This window comes from Neopsephotus bourkii, unplaced genomic scaffold (assembly GCF_033783945.1).
Source record: "Neopsephotus bourkii isolate Nb327-2 ecotype Australia unplaced genomic scaffold, CSIRO-AGI_Nbou_v1 NB_301, whole genome shotgun sequence".
In the NCBI taxonomy this organism is placed as follows: Eukaryota; Metazoa; Chordata; class Aves; order Psittaciformes; family Psittacidae; genus Neopsephotus; species Neopsephotus bourkii.
In genome coordinates, this window is record NW_026900810.1 from 869,184 (window position 1) to 895,876 (window position 26,693).

Consider the following 26,693-nt stretch of genomic DNA (forward strand, 5'->3'; position numbering starts at 1 on the left):
CCATTTCAGAATTTCTTCTTAAAGCTGTCTTTTGAAATAGATAATAGCTTGTTTTAGTCTGGCCTTTAATTATAAATATAAAAGACAAACACATAATAACTATAGGGGCATGCTGCTAACACAATATTCCTTTTGTCTTGGGAAGTGCCTTTCAATAGATTTCAAAGCAGCTCAAAAAGTCGATTTGAACTAATTTACTCTAAAGTTCTTTTGTCTTATTTATGTTTAAGATAGAATGAATGAAACGTATTTCACTGTTGATGTTTTTTAGTGTTGTTGTGAACTGTAGCGACAAAATGTATTGCTGCTTTAAATAATAGGATGTCCTACCTGACTGGTTGTTCATTGGTGTTGTTCAAACCACATTTATAACACAATTTTGTTTGCCCTTGAGGACTGTCATCTTTGTAAAAAAAGTTATAACTCCATGACATAGTTCTGAAATCTTGACATTTCCTCTAAACAGTGCTGTCACTTTCTGGCAAGAAATAGGAAGTAAAGAAAAGGCATAGCTGAATCTGAAGTGAAAATGTAAGCATTTTCCAACAGGAAATCATTTTACAGAAATTATTTGAGAAGTAATTGGTTTCCTTGCCATAAATTCTAATTTAGTATTGGGGAAAAAAGGTCATACTTTTAAATTGTGTATTGCTCAGCAAGCATAACTGAGTTTTAAATGTGTGTGCCTATATAAGTGAGTGAATGTCATTGAAAGCACGTATTTTTGTTGGCAGAACTTTTTTTTTTTCCTCTTTATAAGAGTGCCACTAGGAAAGTTCACTGCTTGGCTCATGGTTCCCCAGGTTTTCAACTCTTAAACCATGTTCTTTGCAATCAAATATTTGAGAAGTGTTGCTTGATAAATGTGAGATAAGTTAAATTCAATTTGATAGGCTAGAAAGGAATTACTGGGTTTGGTATGATAATTGTAATGGTCAGGTGTTAGATCATTCCTTTCTTGTCTGGGAAAGAGAGACATATGCATTTTATGAAATTCCAGATGGTCAGGATGTTTAGTCCAGTCCTACCGCTCTTTCCATCCTAAGATTTTGTTAGTTTACTGCTTTTGTGCAAAGTACTCAGGGGTAAAATGCACATTTGAGATACATATACACATACACTCTTTGGATATATATACATAACGGTAGATATATATATACATACAGTAATCATAAATCAGTGAGATTTGGGGTTTTTATCATTCTCAAAAGAGTTTTGAACTTTAAAAGTTCTTACACGATTGTGATGAGAGCTGATTGAAATCTGCCACTCCTCCACAGATACGAAGTGTCTAGGCTGTGACCTTCTAAACCCCCAGACCCAAGTTGTGTACTGAGACAACTGTGTGTTTCACTGAAGTCAATATGATTTTGTAATTATAAAGGTTAAGTTGCTGTTTAACTTGTGTAAGTTATTTTTCCTAAACCACATGATCAAGGTTTGTATTCACAGTTAGGATTTTGATATTCATGGATGATATAATTTAAACTGCCAAAGTTCTGAATGGCTTCAGTCACCACCAAGTAGAATAAAACTAGCTTAGCAGCAGTGAATGTAGTTGGGTTTTTGGAAAGAAAATGCACAAAGCAAAAGATGAACTCAAAAAGCAAAAGCCTTTTGCTAGCTACAGAACAGGATATACGAGTTGGAACAGTGTAAGTCTGCTGCTTCCAGCCATTCTGCCCGCGTGCATGTGTTGCAGTTCTAGCCCATTTATTTGCTGTATGGTTATTCTGACAGGAGAAGGCTTCATATGACTCAGGTCTGTATTTTCAGAGTTCTGGTATGTTGAAATAGTTTGATATTAGAATGTTTAGTTTTTGGGGGGGATTTTAAGCTATTTATAGGTTTAATCCTTGTGATTTAATGTGGACAAGTTTGGTGGCATAAAGATAGGCTTGATACTCTTGGAAAAGTTTGCATAGACAGCTCAATATGGTTAGTTTAAATTCCAGGCAAGAGTTTGTTTTGAGAATTAGAAATATTTTGTTCTCTTTGGTATTTTGGTGAGAAATGTCGTACTTCATTATTCCTTACACACAATCTGTAAAAAAACTCAAGACTTTCGAATTTGGGATGTTTTTCTAGTGTGTGCCAACTTTTTCCTCCCACACTTGCCTCTTCATTTCCCCCTCTGCAGCCAGCTTTTCACAGCTGATTTAATTTCGCCATTAATAATGGGAAATGTCTGATCCTTCAACTGACTTCATTTCTACTGTCTCTGTGGTGCTGTATTCTTTGCTGATGTAAGAATTTGCATGATGTTGTCCCTCAAGCTTTGCACTATGATATTGCTGATTTGACTGGGTGGTTTGCTCTGAACAGATTGTCTCCTGGTTCTGATGTATACGTCACGGTTTCATCCATTGCCTTAGCAAGATCACAACAGTGCCGTAATTCTCCAAGCAACTTATCATCCTCAAGTGACACTGGCTCTAGTGGGGGCACATACAGACAAAAATCTATGCCAGAAGGGTAGGCACCAGACTCTTTTCATATTCTTTTTAGACAAGTCTTTTGTTCTCTGTTCCATTTGTTGTAATGTACATTAAACTAAAGGAGTGCTTCCACAGTCTCCTGTCAGCTGTTGTTTGCACACATTAAAACATGATTGTTTTCAAATATCATTGTCATAATTTTTGGAAAAGTCAAGTTTTAAAAATCTCTTGCCTCCCCCCTTTTCCCTTTGTGACCTAACCTCTCTGATTCTAGTCTACAACTGCTTAGGTTACTATACAAAGGGACCTTTATTTACTTAAAAATCTTCAGTAAAGGTACTGGTTTCATGTTTTAAATTGCTTCATTTCACAGGTTTAGATTCTACAACAAATTAGGTAATAGATTTGGGACTTCGCAGTCTGTTCTAATAGTTGAAGCAAAGTAGTGTTGAGTGCAACTGAGACTTCAGCTGTGTAGGCACAGAAACTGCTAACTAATCCACAGCTAGCATCTTTTTTGCATGTTCACAGTCATCCTGTTTTAAGGTGCTGTCTTCCAGCTCTCCAGAAATCTTCAAATTCTCTGAAGTGATCCAATATCAATGTAAGGGGCAACTTACAGAGAAAGAAATTAAATCTGTATCATTTTCTGAGAGCACTGAAAGGAGCAATAAATCAAGTATATCCAAGCAGGGAAAAAAAATTATTGGCAGCAGGAGAGCTGTCTACCACATTCCAAATTGCTTCTTATAGAGAATATAAAGGGGCAAAACTGCTGATAGTTCACACTGCAAAGCTTCCCTCTCAAGCTGTCTTAACTGTGTTGCAGGTCACTGTGTGTAACTCATTCTGGTTTGGATCTTGTATAAAGTAGAAGTATCTTCTTTTCTATTTAAAAAAAATCATTTGTAAAATTAAATACTAGGAACTGTTTTGCACAAGGCACTATCTTTTGCCTGTTTAGGTGTCTGTGAGAGGATGCTATAGAATTATAGAATCAGCTAGGTTGGAAAAGACCCTTAAGATCATCAAGGCCAGCCTTTACTCCAGGACTGCTAGTCTAGAGGTTGCTGTTCTGGCCATGTGTTTGGACAAGTGCTTCTCATTGCTCCAGGGCACTGAAGATTTGTTTTCCCTGTCCTCCTTGCAACTCAGTTTGAGGTTTTAATTTCTTTTCTGCTGTGCACCTCTATGAAGGCTTTGATTCATGAGACTATTGAGCCTGTTGAGGTCATTATTTAGCTTTGTGCTTAAGTCCCACAGACAGTAGGAGATTTGCTTTGAACCCATTAAACTTTGCTGTAAGGAAGCTAAGTAGAAGTGTGTGCAGAGCTCTGCAGACAGAAAAAACACTTAACCTCTTTACACACTGCTTACTTCTTGGGTCATTTATGCCAGCAGAACTTATTTATTGCCTTGAATTCTGAAGAGCAGCTTGTGCTCCCAATATCTTGTCTGCTCTTTTCCAGCCATGTCATTTGCTCTACAAAAAAGGTATTGCTCCCATATGTCCTTAGACCATCACAATCATAACTGCTTGAGTAGAAAGGGACTTCCAGACATGCTGGGGTTTTTGTTTTGAATTGGCTTCAGAGCATGCCAGCACCCATCCCAACACTTTTCCATCTTTCAAGTTAATTATGCAGACATGTTCACTATAGCATTCTTTGAGCATTTTGCAAGTTCAGCGGAGATGTGTCCTAGATACGTTGCCTATACAGTCTTTGGTTTTGAAGTTTTAATTTGGTGCAAGAAGACACTTTTTAAATGGAATAATGAAGGAAGAAATTAATGCATGAACTTTGCATGTTCCTTACTGGATGCTTTTTTTAAAAAGAAGAAATATCACTCATTAAACTCCAGTTATTTGACTGTTATGTTCTGTTCTCATAGGAAAAGTACTTTGCTTCCCATACTGTCCTTGTACACATGAATCATATTTACTCAAGACTTTTCAAACATCATCTGCCAGCCTAAATGGAAAGCATGAAAAATGTAATTACGAAGGAAAAATGCAGTTATGAAGGAAACTCTCTTGTCTCGATAAGCGAACTAATGTTTGTCACATTACTAAAAATCATTACAGTTCCATGTGCATCTTCTGTTGAGATTCATCTCAGACACCAGCTTCAGGGCAACTCTGTAGTGATGTTTGATATACCAGGTAGAGCCGGCCAGTGATTAAACCCATATATGTTGCTAAAATAGGAGAGAGAGATTGTAGCATTTAATTGCTAAGATTATTGAGAGAAGGATGGGCTGCAGTAGGGGCTTAGCAGACACCACATCCTGAAGATAGTCTTCCTGAGGTGAGGCTCCAGTGTGCTCTAGGTATGCCAGTCCCTGAGATTTCCCATTGCAGGAAATCTCAACTGCATAATTTGTGTGTATATTTCTCTCTTGTTGCATGATATGACAGATTTGGAAAGTTTGTGAAACTTAAATGACTGGAAGTATGGGTGTGCGTCCAACCTCTGTCAGACATGGGTAAGAGAAGTAACTGCTGCCTCTTCTAGATTATTGGTCCATATCCTATGCTGGGTATAGGCAAAAACTTCACTGCCTTCAAGAATACCCAGATTGGTCTTGATGTACATATGTGTGTTTCATTTACTTATCCTGTGTTTGTCTGAAGTTTATCTGAAGGTACGTATATATAATACATTATTGTAGAATGTATAAATGAAATTCAAAAATAATGAAATGGTGGGTTTCTTCTTATGACATATATATAAAATGTCTAGTTAAACGATTTATTCCCTATTTAGTTCTCCTTCAAGTTTTTTAGGTTCATTCCTATATACCCCAATGGGCTATGCATTTAAGCAGCATAGAATATAGCGCCACCTGCATTTATTATTCTTGCTTTGGGGTAGCCCACATCATGAAAGAAATGCAATCTAAAGATACTTCTTGTTGCTCAATGAATAGAATAGTGATTTTAATGAAATAAAATTGGAAACATGTTGGGTTTATATATCTCTGATCTTTAAAAAAGTCTCAAATTTTAAATTATGCCAAATGCAAAATTGACTTCTTTTATACATGTGATCACTATGGTGTTTAGGTGAGAGGACAGTGCGTAGGAAGTAAAATATTGATGCAGCAGAACTTCATCATAGCAAGGTTTCTTGGGATTTTTGCTTTTTCTTTTAGTTACTAACTTCTAGTTATTTTGTCATTAAAAGATATTCTTCCCAAAATACTTCCCAAGTCTTAAAAGGTTGAAAAATTACCTCAGATCACTGTTTAAAGAATCAATCAGCTTTGGAAATGCTGTATTTAGACTTCCTATGCATGTGTTGAATTGGTATTGCATTCATCGTGTTTAATTTAGGTATACGATTAAGTGAAATCTTACCTAGTCTGTTTGAATAGAAAAAGAGCAGCATTACTCACTTCATGCAGTTTCAATGTAAATTGTTTGTATCCAGAAAGCAAATATATCCATGTTTTCATTACATTTTTTCTGTTCATCAAACCTCATGTTGACTATACCAGGGAGCAGTGAACAAAAGGGAAATAGGGTCTTCTTTGGGTAAAATTTAGAAGGGACAAATTTCAAAACATGACATTTTGGAGCTGTGCTATGTGTAACGCTGCTTGTCTTTAAGGATGGGAGTGGGATTTTGTTGTTTTGAGTCGTGATGATGCTTTGGTGGGTTCATTTGGCGTGACAAGTACATGAACTTTCAAATGGGATAACCACACTGAGCTTTTCCTGACAGTTGGGCAGATGTCTGTTTTACAGTGGAGGTCATGTAGGCAGTCTGTAGGTAGTAGAGTGGGTAGAAAGCAGAGTTTGTGTATTTTATTTTCTGTTCTTACATTAGATGCTTAGTGAAAGTCCTTGATATATAAAGAATATATCAGCCTGTTATAATTCTTTTGGGTTTTACTCTGTGCTTGTAGAGTTTTGGGAAGTTTTTTTTCCTTCAGGATATGTCTGATTGGGAAAAACAATAGCCACCTCAAAAAATGCATTGAGTAATTCTTAATTATTGACCCATAAATTCTGAACCCAGCTATAATTTTTATAGAGTTAAGTGGTTTATATGTAATAGAATATCGCGGATATAATTCTTACGGCTTTTAGGTATATAAGGCATATAGACAGTATGGCACAGAAGGATTGTGTGTCTCCTTTGTCACTAGATTATTCTCTGCGTTTACTTGAGCTTTCCAAGATCCACCTGACTAATCTAACAGCATTTACAATGTCCACTGGTTTTCCTTTTGCTCTCTATGCTTTCTTCTACAGGAATAGGTATACATGTCTCACTCTTTTCCTACAGCTTTAGTCCACTTTATTTTGTGATCAAATAATTTAATAATCTCCAGAATTTATAATCCCCAGGTTTTGGGAATCCGTATCTAATCCAGTTAGCTTTATAAACATTTATAAATATTTTTTACTTAAAATATTTGGCAGTGCAATATTGTCCCAAATGAGTCCATGTTGTGTTTGCTTATATATCTGCATCATCTATATATAACCTTACTTAGTCTTTTGCTCAGAACCCACAGAAGTGGATGATCATGCGATTGCTCGAACAAACTTTCTGATGCTCTCTTTGACCAATTTGAGGTAGTGATTTCCCAGTTAAAAGGATCCAACCTTGATATCCTTTCATAATAAACACACCTCATTTCCCTTTGTGGCTTATGTCCAAACTTTTACATTTTAGTCATTGTGGTCAATTTTATGTAACTGTGTAATGGTCTGATCACCTTTCCATGTAAGTATCTCTGTAGATGAAAGCTAATACTTTTATTTCTGAATAGTTTGGTCTGTTTTTAATTGTATGCACTGTAACCAGCTGTTCTTGATGAAGGAAGCTCAATAAATCAATATGTACTGTAATCTTACACACTAAAGAAGCACAGGAGTCCTGAAAGCTGCCACAAAATTCAATGGAAAGGCATTATAAATTCACTCAAGCAGTTGTGCTATGTGTTGGTCTGCCCTGTTGTTTGACACTGGCTTCTTAAAAATGCTCTTTACCCCTATTGTGAGATTTATGCATATTTAAAATCATTATCTGCTTTGTTTTTTTTGGGTGTTACAACAGGTTTGGAATTAGCCGTAGATCCCCTGCTTCCATTGACAGGCAGAACACGCAATCAGATACAGGTGGTAGCGGCAAATCCACACCCAGCTGGCAAAGAAGTGAGGATAGTATCGCTGACCAGATGGGTAGGTAATTAATTCTTTGCTATCAGCAAGTGGTACTAGCTACAAGGTGACTTTGGCAATACCTCTCCATGCAGAGAAAGAACCCTCTTAAGCACTGTGTTGTCAGTGTCTTTGAAAGTTAACCTTCTTCATTAGGATGAATAATTAGGTCTGGAACATGTACTAGCTTGTGCAGTCTGTTTCCTTGGGACCTATGAGTATCACCTGAGGAAGAGCTGACTTCAGTTCTTCATTTGATTGTGGGACTAAATCTACCTTAATGCTTTTACCCTGAAACACTCTGTCCTTTCAGAAGCAGTTGGGTAGACACGCTTAATGATTTGTTGCGCTGTTGAGGACTTGTTTGACCTCAGTGGCTCTCCTGAGTGGCTTGGCTTAGTTTAATTTTTGCTCAGTTTGTCTAAAGTGCTTGTGATGCTCCCTCTTGAATGGTGCTATAGAAATGCAAATTGATAGTTTGATCATTGAAGCTATAAATACCATGTACAAAATGAAAAAAAAAAAAAGCCAATTAAAGTTTAAATAGTGAAGTAAATCTATAGCTTGGTAATCACCTTCCACCAGTGTATATGTTTTCATTGCACTTGGCAATTAAGCTGTCAGCTGAGGGAACATATTAACTACATAAAACAGCTGGCTACTAAGAATTTGCATTATTAAGTCTTCATTTAAAGTTTTTGCACATAGACCTTTTGCTACAGCTATAGCTTGACTTAAGTGGATATCAGTGAGATTGACACCAGTGGAAATGTCCTGTCTGGAAGCAGCCTTGAATCCTACATGATCCCCACGGTCAAAATTGCTTGATTGGATTTTTCTGACTTTGTTACCATAATAAAGCAATTCTGTATTTTTTCTGTTTTCGATATAGATCATCATTTTATTGCATCACAGCTTTTGTTCTATGTAAATGGATTAATGTTGAACACAGAGTAAGGTTCAGTAAGATCAGTAGGAGTTTAAGGCAAATGACACCCTCAGGTTCTGAAGATAAGCTTTATTCGCATACCTTCACAACCTCAGTGATCTGTGCCTTGTTATTGAAGCCATCTGTCAGTCCCTCCTTCACAACTCCCCTCATACTTCTCACTGAAAAGCTGTGATTATACTGATCTGCAGTTCTCATTTTGACAGAACAATTTTTAATCGCATATGTTTTGATACTGTGTGATGGTAACAACACATGTAAAACTGATCTTTTGCTTAGCATACTTTTGCAGACCAGCAGTCGGGTGGTGGTGCTGGCTCTGAGCAGAGCTGTCAGCAAGTTCTGTTCTACGGTGTCAGGTGCCACCATATTAGCGAAATAAATAAGGCCAAAAAATAACAGGAAAAATTGTGTGGTAAAAGAGATGGCTCCAACATTTGGCAAAGGCTGAGAAATGCGACCTGACATATAATCGCTGTATTTTATCTCTTGTGTATCGTCCTGCATTCATAGAGTCGCAGTTGGAAGCTGCATCTTTGACTGGAGACTTTATTGCCAGTCTGGTGAATCTAGGTGAAAGTTTGGTTCTATGACACATAAACATATTTCTACTTGGGATAACCTGTCTCAAGGTAAATATTAAAGCATTAGGTACAGTGAATCCACACGCTCACTCCTTTCTCCTTTCTGGCCCATTCTTAAATTCAGAAGAACTTTGTACTTTGTGCACCATCACTGCTTGCTACCACTTGCCAGGGTGATTCAAGTTTGATTTTTTTTTTTCTATATAGCATTTTTTTTATTAAAAAGGCAAAGTTTAATTAAAAAACAAAAGCTAGCAATGCTGCAGGTCAGGATGAACAAAACTGTTGCTGTGTTGGGGAAAGCACTGCTAATTACCATGGATATTAAGTACTTAATGTTTATAAGCATGTATTCTACTTAAAAGCAGCATTTTTAGAAATGCAGAATATTGCATAACCACAGGAGGGAAGATTCATGTAAAAAGTCACAACTGAGATTCTTCTAAAAATACTGGCCTTGGGCTCTGAGAACACAGTTACCTACCTGATGGGCTGTGTGTGAACACCCTCTACGCTTCCATAGTTTTCTCCTGGGAAAAAATAAGTTTGCCATACAGCACTCTTCTGATTCTCCATATGAGTGACTTGAATTCTGTCAGGTTTGTTTAATAAGTGTTCGTTTTGTACACCTATGCAGTTTCCACACTCACAGCCAGCAAGTTTTAAGGGAATATTATGATTTCAACAAATCTTTTGCTGGCTCTTCAGTTAGAAAATGTTTATTTAACTTGCCTTAACTTTGACAAGAAATGTGTAGTAGTTGTACTGCAGAAAATGTGTTTATATACATGATCACTGTAGACTTCTGCTATTATCCTGCCTTGCGTAGAATATGATCTAACAAAATGTGGATCTTTGTAATTTTTTAGTCTCTTGTCCATAAGCAATGTACATATAGAGATGCAACGTCAATACACTGTGAAAATTAATATTCTGCTGGTTTAATGCTCTGCTATAGTGCTGTTGGACAACGGGGGCATCAACTAGGTTAGAAAGACCTTTAAGACTATCAAGCCCAACGTTTACCCCAGGGCTGCCAAGGCCACCACTAAACCATGTCACTAAGCGCTTCATGTATGTGTTTTTGGAACATTTCCAGGGATGGTGATTCCACCACTTCCTTGGGAAGTCTGTTCCAATGCCATGATGCCATTCAGGTGGTTCTAACAAATGCCAGGATGGTGAATGCTGGATTTTCATGAACTTGTCCTGACTTACGCCAGGCAGGAATGAGCCCTCACTTACTCACCTGTGTTTTGTCACAATACACTTATTTTTTATTTGGAATTAATTTCATATTAGGTATCCAAAGTTTTGGGGTAGTATTGGAAAAATGGCAGTGTAAAATGAGGTTACATGTTTTTGTAGCTTGCTGCACTGCGTATACTTTTCAGTACATCATTGCATGCTGTATTGCAGAACCAACATGCCATCTCCCAGCAGTATCAAAGGTACTGCCATCCTTCAGAGAAAGCCCTAGTGGAAGACTGATGAGACAGGATCCTGTCGTTCACTTGTCTCCAAATAAGCAGGGTCATGTAAGTTATCCTAAAAAATGAATTATTTTATGTATTGCTTTTGCTTCAAAGGCTCTTGATACCAGAGGTGTTGTTCAAAGTATATTTAATGTGACTTAAGAAAGAGAGAAAAAAATCCTCAGGCCTTGTTCTCTACTAGGACATGGAGGAAGTAGTAGAGCAGACCTGTTGTTTCCTGAATTCTACAGCAGCTAAGCACAGCCTACTGAACAACTTATTAGTTATTGCCAGTTTAACAGCAATTTCTTGTCTCTTAGCTTGTGATAAGCAGAGTTAGTGGGAATTTATATGGCTATTCATAGGCCTCACATGTGAGGCCTAAAGTTACTAATACATTTTTTAATGCAACACTTGGAAAGCCACTTATTAAAAAAAAATAGTGCTCTTGTTTTTGGGTTTGTATTTTCCCATTTTCCTCATGTATTACTTTCTTTCCATAACCTACCTTGCACACTGCTGAAAAACTTTGTCTGAAAGGTCTGCTGGAGTCCTGCTGAAAAAAACAACCCATTCTTGTTTTATTCTTGTTTAAGATCTAAACAGCAAATTCTGTCCTTCTGTCTCTGCAGAGTTAGATATTCACACCTTTTTGGAGGCTCTCACTTCCTGATTTATGTACAGAGAGATAGATAAATATTCATAAATAATTTTCAAGACATTTTAAATTTAATTAAATTTAAAACCCCCACAACCTTTAAACTTTAAATTGCCCAGTAAACTGTATCACTTTATTTATTTATATAATTGTTTAAATACAGAGTTGTTGTGTGATTATACTGAAAGTATTAGTTGCACTTATTTATGTGTGAGAGAGTCTTTAATTGGTTCCTCTTAGTTGCTCCTGCTTACCAGCATTCTTCTTTCAATACAGTTGTCAGTGTTGCTTTTAATTCATAACAATGCATCTTAATTATTTAAAAAAACCCAACACCACCACACCTGTCCATATTCTTAGGAGCACAAGCTAGTTTTTATATTTGGATTGACCTGCTTTTCATGAGATGTGTTTAAATGCATAATTATGTCATACAAAACTCATTGCTTGCATGCAAAGCGTAGCAGTGGAATTATTGCTTGCGTTCTTCTCGTTTAGTCATTGTTAAAGTAAATCTTTATTATGTGGACAGATGGATGGGGGAGTGATGCAGTTCTTAACGAGGAGCAGTAGCTTTAATTGGAGATAACTAGAAGCCTAGATTAACTTATTTAATATCCCTCCTGGTTTTCTTTCAATTCTTGCTTTAATATAATAAGAAGTGGATGCTGAGATTTCTTGCTCACAGTTTACATCCATTCCCTATTTTCCCTCTTTTCCAGTAAAAACAGAAACAGCATCTAATTTTTGTGTTTAGCTGGGATCTCTGTGCATGCCTGTTCAGTAAAACTCCAGGGGCAGACAGATAGGAAAGGTGATTTAAGTCTCCTTTCCATCCCTTCCCTTATTCCGAGGACATGTGGTCACCAAACAGGTCCATTGCCTACAAAAAAACTGCTTCAGTTCTGACTATATAATCAGAACTTAGATAAATTCTGTAGATGAAAACTAAAATTAAGGAATTCAGATGGGTATAAATACCCCAAAGATAGGTGAGATACTAAGCAATGATGAGCATATGGCAAGAAATTCTTCCTGTAGTGGCATAGTCTAGTGATGCTCACTGTGAAATTGAACGCATTCAGTTTCTTCATAACATCAGGTTGTAACCAAGGACAGAACATACAAACCAGCCAGACACTGGCATGCCCTGATGGGACAATTTAAAAGCAGTCCATTAGTGCTCCCTTCCTTTCAATTCTGCCTCTTGGAAAACAATTTCAGGTTAGTAAAATGGCATTTCAGTGGCCATTTGCAAAGGGCACTCCTGCTGAGGAGGAATTACACCCTACAAAGGGGTAGGAAGGAGCAGTGGTTATTTCACCCTAGTTTAACCTGTTGATAGGCAATTGGATTATTAAAATAGCATGTGCTTCCTGTGGATTGGTTGTATTTTATGTTCTAAACCATTGGAGTCTTAAGGATATTTTTAATTATAGTAGTTATAAACCAAGTCTACACAGCTCGGCCAATTTCATTGGAGAGCTGTGCTTGAGAGGAAACAGCATGAAATGCTTTGGGACAAAATACAAACATCTCTGACTTTTCATGAGCAGTTAAGATATGGCTTCCAAATCCGCATGAAAGCTCTTTATGTGCACCCAGAGAAGAGCACATGCATTACACTGGAATGAAAGTTTTAGAGTTTGTTAGTCTCCTCAATGTATCTATCCAATCCCTCAAGGTAGAAGAGCTCCTACTCTGCAGTGGTGACTTTGTAACTATTTATTTCCTCCTCCTGCCATAATTCTGAAATAAACCTGCAAGTCTGTTTGTTTCTTTTTTTGGATTGTTGTTTCTTCTGTAGTCTGACAGTCACTACTCCAGCCATTCCAGCAGCAATACTCTGTCCAGCAATGCCTCCAGTGCTCACAGTGATGAGAAATGGTATGACAGTGGAGAGCGCACCGAATCAGAGCTGAACAGCTACAACTACCTTCAAGGGACTTCCGCTGATAGTGGCATAGATACCACTTCCTACGGACCTAGCCATGGCAGCACTGCCTCCCTAGGTGCAGCAACATCTCCTCGTACAGGGCTAACAAAAGAAAAAGTGGCACCATTGTGGCATAGCTCCAGCGAAGTGGTCTCCATTGCGGACAGGACATTAGAAAAGGAGAGCCACATGGACCGAAAGACCGAGTCTTCACTGAGCCTGGATATTCACAGCAAAAGTCAACCAGCTTCCAATCCTCTAACAAGGGAGAACAGTGCTTATAGTCTTAGTGATGCCGTCTCACATACAAGGTAATTTTCACCTCCTGGGAGATTGACCCCTCCATACTCATTTTCCTGTTCTCACTCTGAACTATCAAAAGTAAGAAGTAGATGTTGAAGAGACTGGTTATGTTTTGAAAGATCTCACAGTGCAAAATGCTTGAATATTAAGACCACCTTTAGTCTTTGCGTCTCCTACAGCTTATAACTAAAGAATGTCTTTAAGAGTATATTCCATACAGCTCCTACTAAACTAACATAAGACATATGTGTGTGATATGTTCATAAGGAATATCTTGCAACAACTGCAGTTCATATGTGGATCAGAAAGGAGATCAGTGCATTTTATTAATGAACAGCTTAAAATGGGCATCTTTTTTAGTCTTGCAGGTACACATTTCAGATGTTTCTCGCTTTTTTTTACCCAGTCTTGTTTAGAAATCTGGTTGCAGTCAGTATGATCAATGCTGAGAGGAGGTTGCTTGGGTGTGCCAGCATGGAGATTTTAATCTCATTTTGCTGCAGGCTTGTGGGTATGACATTACAGTCACCTTCCCTGTCTTCCTCAGTTTTGCCACTAGTAAAATTGGCATATCAAGTACGTGTGTAATGTGCTTGAGCAACTCATATGGGAGATACCCACTATACACATTAACAAGAGCTGCCAGAGGCAGAAAATATTCTAGGCTGTTTTCATAACCTATTTCCCAAAAGGTATTCAGCATGCTTTTTGAAAAATACTTTATACTGTGTCATACTAGCAACAAGAAAAAAAACAGCTCTTTCAAGGAACGTGTATGATAATGATAAATTGTTGGCCTTGTGGAGCCTGACTATTGCACTTTTATTCTTGAGGCACCTCAGGTTTGAGCATGCAGATAAAATGCCTACAGACTGGGACTCTGAAGCAATTTTTACTAATCATTTTGAGCAAGGCTACATTTATGCAAGGCTAGATGTTTATCAGACACTTCAACAACTCATACAGTAGCTGCAAATAGAGGGTTGTCATAGAGACTGTACTGAACAGTCTCCATGTACGTTGTAATAGTAATTTTGACTAAGTAAGCTATTAATGATGGTCCTGCTCTAGTTTTCTGCTTCTGCTGGTTGGCCATTTTTGGCACTAAAGTTCATATTCAGTTGCTGTAAATCCCAGCCAGGTCTTTGAGACTGGTGTTTCCAGTCCTTGCGTGAAGGACTTAGCAAATCTGTAAACAACACTGTGCAGAGGGACTTAGATTTTGGGTAATTTTAGCATGTTCCCCTTGCAGATTAAAATCTATATGGTAGTTATTTAAAATTTTATACCTTTTCAGACAAGCATGTTCATATTCATTTTTTTAGCATTCGTTAGAATTTACCACATGCCCTGCAATACGTCTGAATATAACTAGCAGCAGCTTTACAGGAGATTCTTACACAGTTGTCAGTATCATTTCCATTTGGAAGGATTTGTTCAGAAGCAACTCAAGCCCTTGAAAAATAAGATGTAACTCTTGGAAGCTTTACCATAAGTGTGCCTAAAGTGCATGCTATCTTTGTACATCTACATTTCTGGTTCGCTGTTCTCTGAGCACCAAATAGGAATAGTTCAGTAGAAAAGCTGAGAATATCTTGGAAGGGCAGCCATACACGTGACAGCTCTCATCTTTGGCTTCCATGCATATACTTTGCAACTTGATTGCTAACTTAAGTCCAGGATGTTGTCTTGTCATAATGTGGGAGCGTTGTGTCTCCAAACATGTTATTTTCTATTGCTGGTTTGGATTCATTTATGTGATGCTTCTCTGAGGATAAAAAATCTCTACGTGTTTTTAGAGGCTGTTACTGATATTTCCAGATAAAGATTCCCGAGGCTTTATGCTAGGAAAAACAGTTGGGGTTTGGTTTTTGTTTTGCAGTTTCACTTAAAAAATAGACGTTAAAAATGCAGCTCTTTACAAAGAGGAGTAGTAGCAATTTGTACAACACATGGGGCATGATACTTGAGAAATACTGCAGTCATTGCACCCACATTGTTTATTTTGGTGGAGAGAGAAAAAAGATGCTTGTGTTCCTTTATTTCTTATTTTTGAATACTAGCACGTGTTTGATGCCTCACAGTAAAGGAAAGGCACAGTGGGCTAAAAAGCTTTCATTTTGTTCTAATGGCATCCGCAGTTGGTGATTGCACACTGAACACCAGTGCTCACCTGAGAAAACCCTAGATCCAGCTGTTTGCTTCCAGCTCTCCCATAGCTCTTTCTATGGAGGCACAACAGCTTGGAGCTGGAGGCTTGTTAAACTGGCACTTCCAAAATGTAACCACATCTGCCTCTTCCTGAAGGAGGGGAGACAAAAGGGTGATTCTGAGCAGGCTGCTTTTCGTGAGAAATGAACAGCTTAATTGGTGTGTTTCTCTATCAGTTTCTAAATTGTTATGCTTTGTTGCTTCTCACTTTTTTTACCTTTTGCCTGTGGAGGCCAGAATGTCTGTAATGTCTTTATAGTCAGGCTTCCGAGGAAGAAAAGGAATTTGGCTCTAAAAAGAACTCAGTAAGAAAAGAAAGTAACCACAAATTAGAGTATTTGTGTCTGTAGAAGACAGGAGCAATAATCAGTTTTCAGATCATTTAATGGTGCATGAAAGAACTTGTACCTGAGATTTGGTGGCAAAATGTAAATTATAGTGATTAACTTCTAGAGCAGAGCTTCTGGCTGGGTTTTATTTTTCTTCTCCACCCCCATTCCGAAAGTCCTTCCTGATGATTGTGCAGATTTCTCATAGCATCCCAGGAGAACTGCATTATGTAGGCCAGTAATTATACAGAGTCATTATAGCTGAATGTCATTAAATGAAGCCATATGCGCTGATGGCATGAATTCCCTGGGAAAAAAATCAAATCAAACTTTCATTTCCACCTAAATTGTACAGAGTTTCTTACGGTTCTCTTACCAAAACTGAAAGGAAAATTGTGGCTATTTCTAGTGAAGTATCTTTTTCATTATTTTTAATAATTTGAAGATACTTAAAATATTATTTAATAATTGTATAATATTTTTATGAAAGGTTCACCTGCTGCAACTGTTGCAGATTGTCATGTGGTATTTAAATTTTTCCTTAACTTAATCCTTGATGCCTCAATAATTGAGGTAGGAGGTGGGGTACCAACAGTGGCTATCTCTGAGTCCTGAGAATGAGGACTGAGTTTCTTCCAGATATGATCAAGCTGATACAGGTATCCTTACAGACAGTATGAAGGATTCTCTGCATGCTTCCTGTGTCAGATACTCTTTTCCCATCACTACTGTAGTGGTCCAGCTCTGATTTATTTTTTTCTAGAGTTTATCCAAAGCCTTTTGCTCTTCAAATATGCTCTCACTTAACAAGTTACTCTCTGTCAGTATCCTATTGTCCTGACTGTGTTTACTTATAGGGTGCCATAGCCACAGTTTGTGCATAGTTCCTGAAGCAGGTTATCCTCGCAAATGCTGTGTTGTAAAACTCCAGCTCAAAAATGCAAGACACTTCAAAGAAAAATATACTTAAAACCATATGCTAATTTTTCTGCTTATTTGCTAGGGTGCTTTTGGCATCTACTTTATGATACATATGATAATAAATATTAAAATAATAACATTTAACATAATGTGTATATACACTATATAGGAAAAATGTTATCATATTTGTATGTGCTTAAATGCATTAAACATTAAATATGCATTTAATATATAAATTTTATGTAGAGCATTCTGAACATCATTTCTTTACCTGTTTTCCCTAGTAATATTAAAGATCAACTCTACTGGCTTATCTAGGAGTTGTTAGTGGTTTTTACCAAGAAATGTTTTCTCACAACTAGCACTTCCTTGGAGTGGATGGATTGAAAATGGATGTGGATGTGATGGATTAAAAGTGGATGGATTAAACCTGATGGATTAAAGAATTCTGAAATGTGATCAGAACTTTCCTTTTCTTACACTGAAGCAAAAGACTTCTTGAGTGCATTTAGAAGGGGGGGGGGGAATCCCCAAACAAAATAGCTCTATATATTTTCTTTATAGTTGTGCATCTTCCCCAGACCTTGGCGGTTTAATTTTGTGGTGGTGATGCCTCACAGATGGACTTCTTTACTCAGCATGTGTAGGAGTTTTATCTCAATATTGAAAAAGGAAGGGGGAATGAAAAGAAATTTACTGCCTTTCCCCCATCACTTAATTTTCTATGGTTTTTTGCTATAAATTATGTTTACTTGTATTTGTTACAAATATGAAGGTCGTGATGTGCAGTGCCAAATATATGGGCTTGATGGACAGGAAAACCTTTTCCTATATTTTCCCAGTCTGCTGTTTTTTGTATAGGCCTGTCAGATGTACAGATTGGGGGGGTGGGGTGGTGGGATGGTGAGAGAATAATTTTATAATAAGTAAATCTGTATTACTGTCATTTGATTTGCATATGGGGCCATGTATCTTGCCCCCGATGTGCAGGACTTCACAGCCATCCCCATGTACATTAGATGAGGGATGGCTGCAGCAGCTGGTGCTGTTTGAGGTGGGAAGACTACAGTCCAGTTAGACTCCTCATTAAATCCACAGCACTTGACTGTTGAGACTGCCGGTGCTTAACTTGCACCATATGAAAATAAAACGTAGTTGAAGGTGATTTCTAGACTCCATCTGTTGTCAGTGGAGAGAGAGGAGAAACTCCAAAACATTAATTCTCCCTGTGTATCTGAGACGCCTAATTTAAGATGAGGAGAATCACCTTCTAAGGATATTTCTCCATTGACTACAGCAGGAGCCAGACAAGTAGCATAGATTAAGTAACTGACTTCTATAATGCTAAATATAGGTGAGATTGTTTTTCCAGGTGGCAACATAAATTTAACCTTGAATTCTTTCTCTGTGTCAGTGAGAGATGTGAAAATGCATTATTTTATCAAGATATGAAAAGAGTGCTGAATGATTTTCTGTTAAGCTAAAAAAGAAGAGATTATTCAGTGACTTATTCAGCCTCCCAGCTAATTTTTATTTCTCAGTCAGAAGCTGTTCTTTACCACAGGGCCATCTGTTTCAAATTCCTGCCTTGCAGTGTTGTATACTGGGATGAAAACGTGGCTAAGTTGTGTTGAGGGAGCTGTTAGGAAGCTGGTCTCCAAATATAATGCTATTTCAGTGCTAAGGCTGTACACAAAGTTTTCGTGTAACTGTACTTAGAAATGCCTGACCTTTTAAGGTTGTTATAGTAAATATTGTCTTAAGTCCTAGTGCTCCTGATATGGTGCAATTTGCATCAGATTTGAATATCAGCATAACTAAAGAGTAGCTCCTATCTACAGCCCTCTTCCTTCTTCCAACGATTAAGCTGCAGTTGGTCATCCTGAGTCTTTTCTGTCTGGACAAAATGCAATACAGGTTAGAGACCTGCTCAGACTTCTCAGTTAAAGTCTTTTTTTTGCAACTGGTACCAGGAAATCCTCTTTTGAAAGATACGCTACTCACTATTGAGAGGAGTAACATCTAGTGCCTCGAGTTCTGCTTTAAAAATAGTTTAGTGAGGTGCATATATACACATATGGCAAATTTTTTCTTTATTCTGTTTTTCTCCTAGTACCATGAGCTCACGACACTCTGCCAGCCCGGTTGTTTTCACCAGTGCTAGAAGTTCTCCTAAAGAAGAGCTTCATCCTGCTACTTCTCCCCAGCTCGCACCTTCTTTCTCCTCTTCCTCTTCTTCTTCATCTGGTCCTAGGACTTTCTACCCTCGCCAGGGTGCTACTAGCAAGTATCTGATTGGATGGAAAAAGCCAGAAGGGACAATAAACTCAGTGGGGTTTATGGATTCAAGAAAGTAAGACTGTTTTTTGGTTCTCTTGTTTTGTTATTTTTTTAACTGTAAAGACGCATTGAAATCTGTGATACTTCTCTTTATAGAAGAGCTCAAGACTACTGAATGCTTATTATTCTGTAGAACTTTAGAGTTCTGCAGTTAGGCTTAAATATTTAAAAGTTAGCTAATCTCATTCCCTGTTAAATTGTAAAAGATTTTTTTATCATTTCTTGAGAGCTGCATGAATTTCAGTCCTGTTAAGGCTTATCTTTCCTTGGGACTTCTTAAAGGTGGTTCAAAACGGCCTTTGAGCAAATATTAAAAATCCTCTTAATGTGCAGCATGAGTTTTCCTTAAGCCTCTCATCGATGTAGTAGTACTGCACATGCTGTGCGTTAGTTCTGTGGCACTCCATGTTGCCTTGTTAAGATTGGTGCCAGTATCCAGTCTAACTGACTTAAAGCAAGCAAAGGTCTCTCTGCATTACAATATGCAACCATCTCTTTTGGAAAAGAAGTTGAGAAAGAACTTACTAGCAAAAATACTGTTTCTTTAAGTCCAGTGTGACTTCAAAAGCAAGTGGTTCAGAAACCCCACTTCAAAGTAATTTAGTCAACCCATCTTGACTTTTATTGGGTTGAGCACAGTATCCCCTAGATTATACCAATAACTGGCTATAAAAAGGAGATGGTGAAACTTTGTGATAATTGTACTATAAAAAGCCAGGTAAACGATTAAAGAAACATAGTGATTTCCTACTATGGAGCTCATTGAAGACATTTATATATTTTATTTTTTTACAAAATACACGTTAATAGATTCAATTCCTTATTGTGAAAACATATTACAATAATCTTTAAATGTATTGCCAGTTGATTTTTTTTTTTAAGCAAGGTTATTGCTTCAATAGGTATTCATAAAGATGGGACTCCGCTCAATTAGCAAAACTCTTTCCCTCCTTCATGCCCTCTACCTAGGGTTTTTCTTTGAAAATCTTGAGGGTGCCATAATTCTTGTTTTATTCATGCCTCCTGCCCCAGGGCTTTGAGACCTGAATGTGTCTGTTCCATTTCATTTAAGACGTCACCAGAGTGATGGCAATGAAATGGCCCACCCTCGGCTGCGTGCTTCAGCAAGAGATCTACGAGCATCACCAAAACGAGCATCCAAGTCCACCGTTGAAGAAGAGCTGAAGAAATTGATAGATCTTGATAGCCCAACACCAGAATCCCAGAAGAATTTTAAGGTACGTTAAAGAGAGGGTCTGTCCCTTTGCTATCTCTTGTCACAGTTAAGTGAAATTTGAGAATACCGGAAGAGCAACACACAGGTCCTCTTGTGATCCAAGTCATAGTCCTGTTGTTACAAAATAGAGATGTGTAAAGTTACACTTTATAAGAATTTGGTGATTGAGTTCATTGCTGCTGACGCGTATGAACTAATACAGCAAATGCTTCACAGTTTGGAAAAGGATAGAAGGCCGTGAAGCTTTAAAATTTTGGTGCAGAAAATGCTGAGTGCTTTTAAAGCAGTCAAAGCTGAAGTGCTCATTCATACAATGCTTACTTGGTTGGATTTTGCACTGGACTCAAGACTTTCTCAGATAGGATCTTTTCTATTCTCACCCATAACAGAAAAATAAAATGCAAGGCAATTCCCTACATTTTCATCATGGACAGAAAGCTATCTGTTTGTCACAAGCTTAGCTTACTAGAGAAAGACAGTCATTATTATAGTCAGTGCACTCTTACTAGTTTTGTGTGCAAATTTAAAGAGACTAGGACACCAAATTGCAAAGAACATTTGGGACTGCTGGCTCATGGAAAATCCTGTGCTGTTGTCTTATGCATTTCAATTGTTCTTCCCCAATCACATCGCTAGACAGTGACATGTTGACAGTATTGAAACTCCTTTCAAAAAGCACACTTTCATGCCTCTTAATCATAGAATAGTTAGGGTTGGAAAGGACCTTCAGATCATCTAGTTCCAACCCCACCGCCATGGGCAAGGACACCTCGCACTAAACCATGTCACCCAAGGCTCTGTCCAACCTGGCCTTGAAAACTGCCAGGGATCGAGCATTCACAGCTTCCCTGGGCGACCCATTCCAGTGCCTCACCACCCTAACAGGAAAGACCTTCTTCCTTATATCCAACCTAAACTTCCTCTGTTTAAGTTTTAAACTGTTACCCCTTGTCCTATCACTACAGTCCCTAATGAAGAGTCCCTCCCCAGCATCCCTATATGCTACCTTCAGATACTGGAAGGCTGCTATGAGGCCTCCACACAGCCTTCTCTTCTCCAGGCTGAACAGCCCCAACTTTCTCAGCCTATCTTCATATGGAAGGTGCTCCAGTCCCCTGATCATCCTTGTGGCCCTCCTCTGGACTTGTTCCAACAGTTCCATGTCCATTTTATGTTGAGGACACCAGAAGTGCACAGAATACTCCAAGTGAGGTCTCACAAGAGCAGAGTAGAGGGGCAGGATCACCTCTTTTGACCTGCTGGTCATGCTCCTTTTGATGCAGCCCAGGATACAGTTGGATTCTGGGCTGCAAGCGCACACTGAAGCCGGCTCATTTGCATTTCCTCATCGACCAGCACCCCCAAGTCCTTCTCTGCAGAGCTGCTCTGAATCTCTTTGCCCAGCCTGTATCTGTGCCTGGGATTGCTCCGACCCAGGTGTAGGACCTTGCACTTGGTTTGGTTAAACTTCATGAGGTTGCCATCAGCCCACCTCACAAGCATGTCAAGGTCCCTCTGGATGGCATTCCTTCCCTCCAGCGTATCAACCAAACCACACAGCTTGGTGTCATTGTCAAACTTGCTGAGGGCGCACTCAATCCCACTGTCCATGTCAGCGACGAAGATGTTGAACAAGACCGGTCCAACACTGATCCCTGAGGGACACCGCTTGTTACTGGTCTCCAGCCAGACATTGAGCCATTGACCGCAACTGTTTGTGTGTGGCCATCCAGCGAGTTCTTTATCCACCGAGTGGTCCACCTATCAAATTGTTGTCTCTCCAATTTAGAGACAAGAATATCGTGTGGGACAGTGTTGAACGCCTTGCACAAGTCCAGGTAGATGACATCAGCTGCTCTACCCCTGTCCATCAGTTCCATAGCCCCACCATAGAAAGCCACCAAATTGGTCAGGCAGGATTTCCCCTTGGTGAAGCCATGCTGGCTGTCACCAAGCACCTTGTTGATTTTTATGTGCCTTAGTATGCCTTCCAGGAGAATCTGCTCCAAGATTTTGCCAGGCACAGAGGTGAGACTGACTGGTCTGTAATTCCCCAGGTCATCCATTTTCCTCTTCTTGAAAATGGAGGTTATATTTCCCTTTTTCCAATCATCGGGATCTTCACCTGACTGCCATGATTTTTCAAATATGACGGACAGTGTCCTAGCAACTTCATTCGCCAGCTCCTTCAGGACCCACAGATGGATTTCATCAGGTCCCATGGACTTGTGCACATTCAGGCTTTTAAGATGGTCTCGAACCAGATACTCTCCTACAGTGAGCCTAAGGTCTTCATTTTCACAGTCCCTGCGTCTCCCTTCCAAGACTTGGGTGGTGTGGTCAGAGCCGTTGCCAGTGAAGACTGAGACAAAAAAGTCATTCAGAACCTCGGCCTTCTCCAAATCCTGTGTAGCTAATTCCCCTGATAGCACATAACTGCACAAGGATCAAGAATGCTCCCTAAACTTAAGCAAATATTTATACAGAATAAATGGTTACAAACTTTTCCTGATAAATTTCAAAAAGTGTATAGTAACACAAAAGGGCATATATTAGTTTTAAGCATCTATCATTTTGAAGGGAACGTCTTGATTTCCACAGTCTCCATGTACAGGTACTGTACATGTACTGAACAGCTCAGACTTACCACCTCAAGCCCAAATGGTTTCCACAGCAACCATGCAGAACAGAGAGCTCCAGCCTCCTTCTTTGCTTGTACAAACAGAGTGGCTTATTAAAACTTGTAAGTGCTAGGTTCCGTACACAGATTATGTCAGATGTTACCTTTGAGAGCATACAAGAACAAAAAACTTGTGAGTGGCAAGATTCCTGTTTCATAGTTTTGTGAGTTCTGAGTGGGACACGGGTGATGTGAGCATCTCCTGGTGGTTGTTTTGAGCAGGGGCCTTATTCCAGGACATTTTATTTAAAGAGGTGACCTGAAGACCTTGAGAAGCGTGCATGTTCCCAAGTTTGTTGTTTTTCTGCTTTGGTGTTAGTGAATCAGTTTTTACCCTGATCTTTATTTCCTGGTAACAGCAGTCAGTATGTTAACTCAGGTTACACTTTTGATAAATTTCAGCAAGTTAATAACATTCTATCACACCAATAAATGAAATCTTTTCCATTTTAAGAGTACCTGTCATTTCTGCCCACTGCATGATTTATATTTGATCTTAAAAAAGGTGGTCTTGCAGCATAAAATTTTTTTGACATTTTTAAAGAAAAAAATAATGGCCTTCATTATTTGACAACACAAAGACCAAAAATCCTTCTCCTTCCTGTTTGTTGGCTGCCAAAGGCTTTGTTTGCTAGAAGAATTTGTTCTAGGCTGTGATTCTGTGTGTCTTGTGCGTCTTTTCATTATCTTCCCAGCCTTCTTTATCTCCTTACCTGTTACTTATGTATTATATCTTCTCAGACAAGTCACACTTTTTTTCTTCCCTCTGCTCTATCCCCAGAACACAATTCCTACTTGTATTACCTCTGTTCCGACTCAGATGTTCATATCCGTGCAACCTTTTAATCTCAACATCTGGTATTAACTGGTGGCTCCAACTCTTAATTTAACACTTAAGTGAACAATACCACCCTCAAGTAAATGCTGCTTGACTTAGCAGCTCGCTCTTTTCCTTGCCACTTCAGGACAAGTACTGGGAGATATCACTGGATCATAACATGGCCCTTCTGACTGGGCTTTTAAATTTCAGAATGAAGAAGCAGCTTGATCCTCAGTGTAATACTGAGACATCTGCATACCAGAAGTTGTCATTTCTGTAGCATTAACTGTGTGTGCAAGGTTCATAGTGGGATGGATGTGTCCTGAGTGAGGCAACGTAGAAGGGAGAATTTGATGTAATAGAAAGTCAGCATGGGGATATGGCTTCTCTTTCTTCCCTTGTCTTTTGATGACAGCAGGTTTTTGGAAGTAATTATAACTGTTTCTTATCCTTAATTGTAAACCCAAAACATGCAGCAGTCTTTTAATATTAAAATTTGTAATGTTATGGGGGGGGGGGGAGAATCTGGCAGATTGTCTTCCAACTGTACTGTACCAGTAATGCTCCCTCCATGCTCTTTCTCCCACGTTGTAGTGTGGGATCTTGATCCCAGGAATAGAGTACCGTCTGTTTAAACGTTTGGGGTTTTTTTTTCTCTGAGAGAGACCTGTTTTTATGTGCAAGTGAGCAACTCTGTAATGTTTAATCACTTTTCTCAGAAATTGTTTTAGCTCCTTTTTTGTTTAAACTTGCTTACAGAGCAAATGAGAATGGTGAGGTCTTCCTTGCTATTTGCCATTTCTCCATGGAAGCCTTTGGACCACATTATAACCAACCCACAAAGAAGTATGATGTCTTAGAGATAGTTACAGGGTTCATAAAAATCAGTGTCTCTGCTGATGAGACTGGTTATGGGTTCTTCAATAGCAACTCACTGGCACTTTCTGGAGAGTATGTAACTCCAGCCTAACCACAGCATTGCTTTCACCTATGTGTAACATGAGGGAAGCTGGGATGACGGTGGGTGTAAGACATGAGTTCTCTTACTCATGTGACTGTTCACTTGATTTTGATTCAAATCCTGAAGAATCACAGTGGTGGCGGGTGATCCTGATTGTTCAATAATACGAGACTTTTAATTAGTTAACACTTGCTGATACTCTGCCTGCAGGAAGGCAGCCTCCCCCAGGCACAAGGGAGAACTCGGGTTTATGCAGCATTCAGTCTGCTTCTATAAGCATTATCTCTGCTACACGTCAGCTCTAGAATCTGCAAGGGCTGCCTGAGATTTCCACTTCTGGAGAAGTCTGAAGGGCATTTAAAGGGTAGAATGTGAGATAGGCTGATCAAAACTTATGTATGTTGCCTAGTTACAGTTGCTCTTAAAGCAGATTCTTTTAGTTTGTTTTCCTATCCCCTGAAAAAATACTATGTTAACACTTGCTTTCTTATTTTACAAAAAGTAAAAAAAAAGTTTCAATGTAGACTCCAGAAGTTTCCTTACTGATATTTTTTTCTTTTTCTTTGTTTCTGTGAATGTATAGTCACACACTCTGTCCTGTCAGTCTCCCTTTCCCAGCACTCCTACCACAAGGCGTGCCTTGCAAAGGACTTTGTCAGATGAGAGTATTTACAGTGGTCAAAGGGACCACTTCTTCACCTCACGGGCCTCGCTCTTGGACCAAGCCATGCCAAATGATGTACTATTCACCAGCACGTACCCTTCTCTCCCAAAGTCGCTGCCGTTACGGAGACCATCATATACTTTGGGAATGAAATCACTACATGGTAGGTGTATTTCCCATTTTTCTACTTTCAGAAGAATCCTTTGTGAATCACATTAAAGGAAAATGCTTGTTACAGTAAGTAGTACTTCCATCTTGATTTTGCTACAATAAGGAGAGTCAAGTCACATGCCTGAAAACATAAAATAGGATGGGAATTCTTTTTTTCCTCACTTCAGTGGGTATAAGACTGCAGGTCTGGACATGCAGTTCCCTTGTGGAGAGAGCAAAAAACATTGTCTCATTATCTCCAAGTTTTCATCATTTCTTCCAGGAGTCATCTGGACCAGTTAGACCAATGAGCAAAATAATGTATACCTGGTTATCCATCAGTGACAGCTTCAGGTGGCAGTTTAGTGTGTGATTATAAGAAAAAAATAGCGTTAGGAAAATAATGATACAAAAATGGATAAAATACTAGTGGGTATTTGGATGTACGATTACACCAGATACAGCTTTTATTGCACCAGATATTAAATTCACTCCCTTATCCTATTCACTTTACAGGGCTTGAGTTGCTTATTTTAGTCACACATCAACAGCTAACAGGAAAAAGCTACTTGGTAAAATGCTGTCAAGAAGGCACTCAGCTTTCACCCATGAGTTTACTGAAAAGTCTTAGTAGGATTATCTGATAGGTTGTGTGCTGCTGCATGTGAATGTCTCACTTGGTGAGAAAGGGAATTTTCACAAGTTCCGATTGTACCTCCTAACTAAATGTGTACTAAATGTGTTTTCCAGAAATAGAGCTAGATCTCGCAGTGTAGGATTCTGCAGTGTTTTCTGAAGTACATATCTGCTCTGATTTATTCATGTTTTAGTATGTTTCAACAGTTAAATGCAAGGCTATCA

The 26,693-nt window shown here is 38.7% G+C and overlaps 1 protein-coding gene across 2 annotated transcripts in view; it reads left to right on the forward strand.

Moving 5' to 3' along the window:
* The window catches only part of SIPA1L1 (signal induced proliferation associated 1 like 1), an 81,585-nt gene that overhangs the window by 46,611 nt on the left and 8,281 nt on the right, over positions 1–26,693 (forward strand). Inside the window, exons 10-16 of one of the 2 annotated variants that reach the window (XM_061347140.1) lie at positions 2,326–2,475; positions 7,511–7,635; positions 10,567–10,685; positions 13,088–13,527; positions 19,094–19,333; positions 20,393–20,558; positions 25,602–25,845. In XM_061347140.1, coding sequence (XP_061203124.1) covers positions 2,326–2,475; positions 7,511–7,635; positions 10,567–10,685; positions 13,088–13,527; positions 19,094–19,333; positions 20,393–20,558; positions 25,602–25,845 — 1,484 coding nt within the window. The remainder of the gene's footprint in view (positions 1–2,325; positions 2,476–7,510; positions 7,636–10,566; positions 10,686–13,087; positions 13,528–19,093; positions 19,334–20,392; positions 20,559–25,601; positions 25,846–26,693) is intronic. The other variant, XM_061347141.1, reaches the window with a different exon arrangement.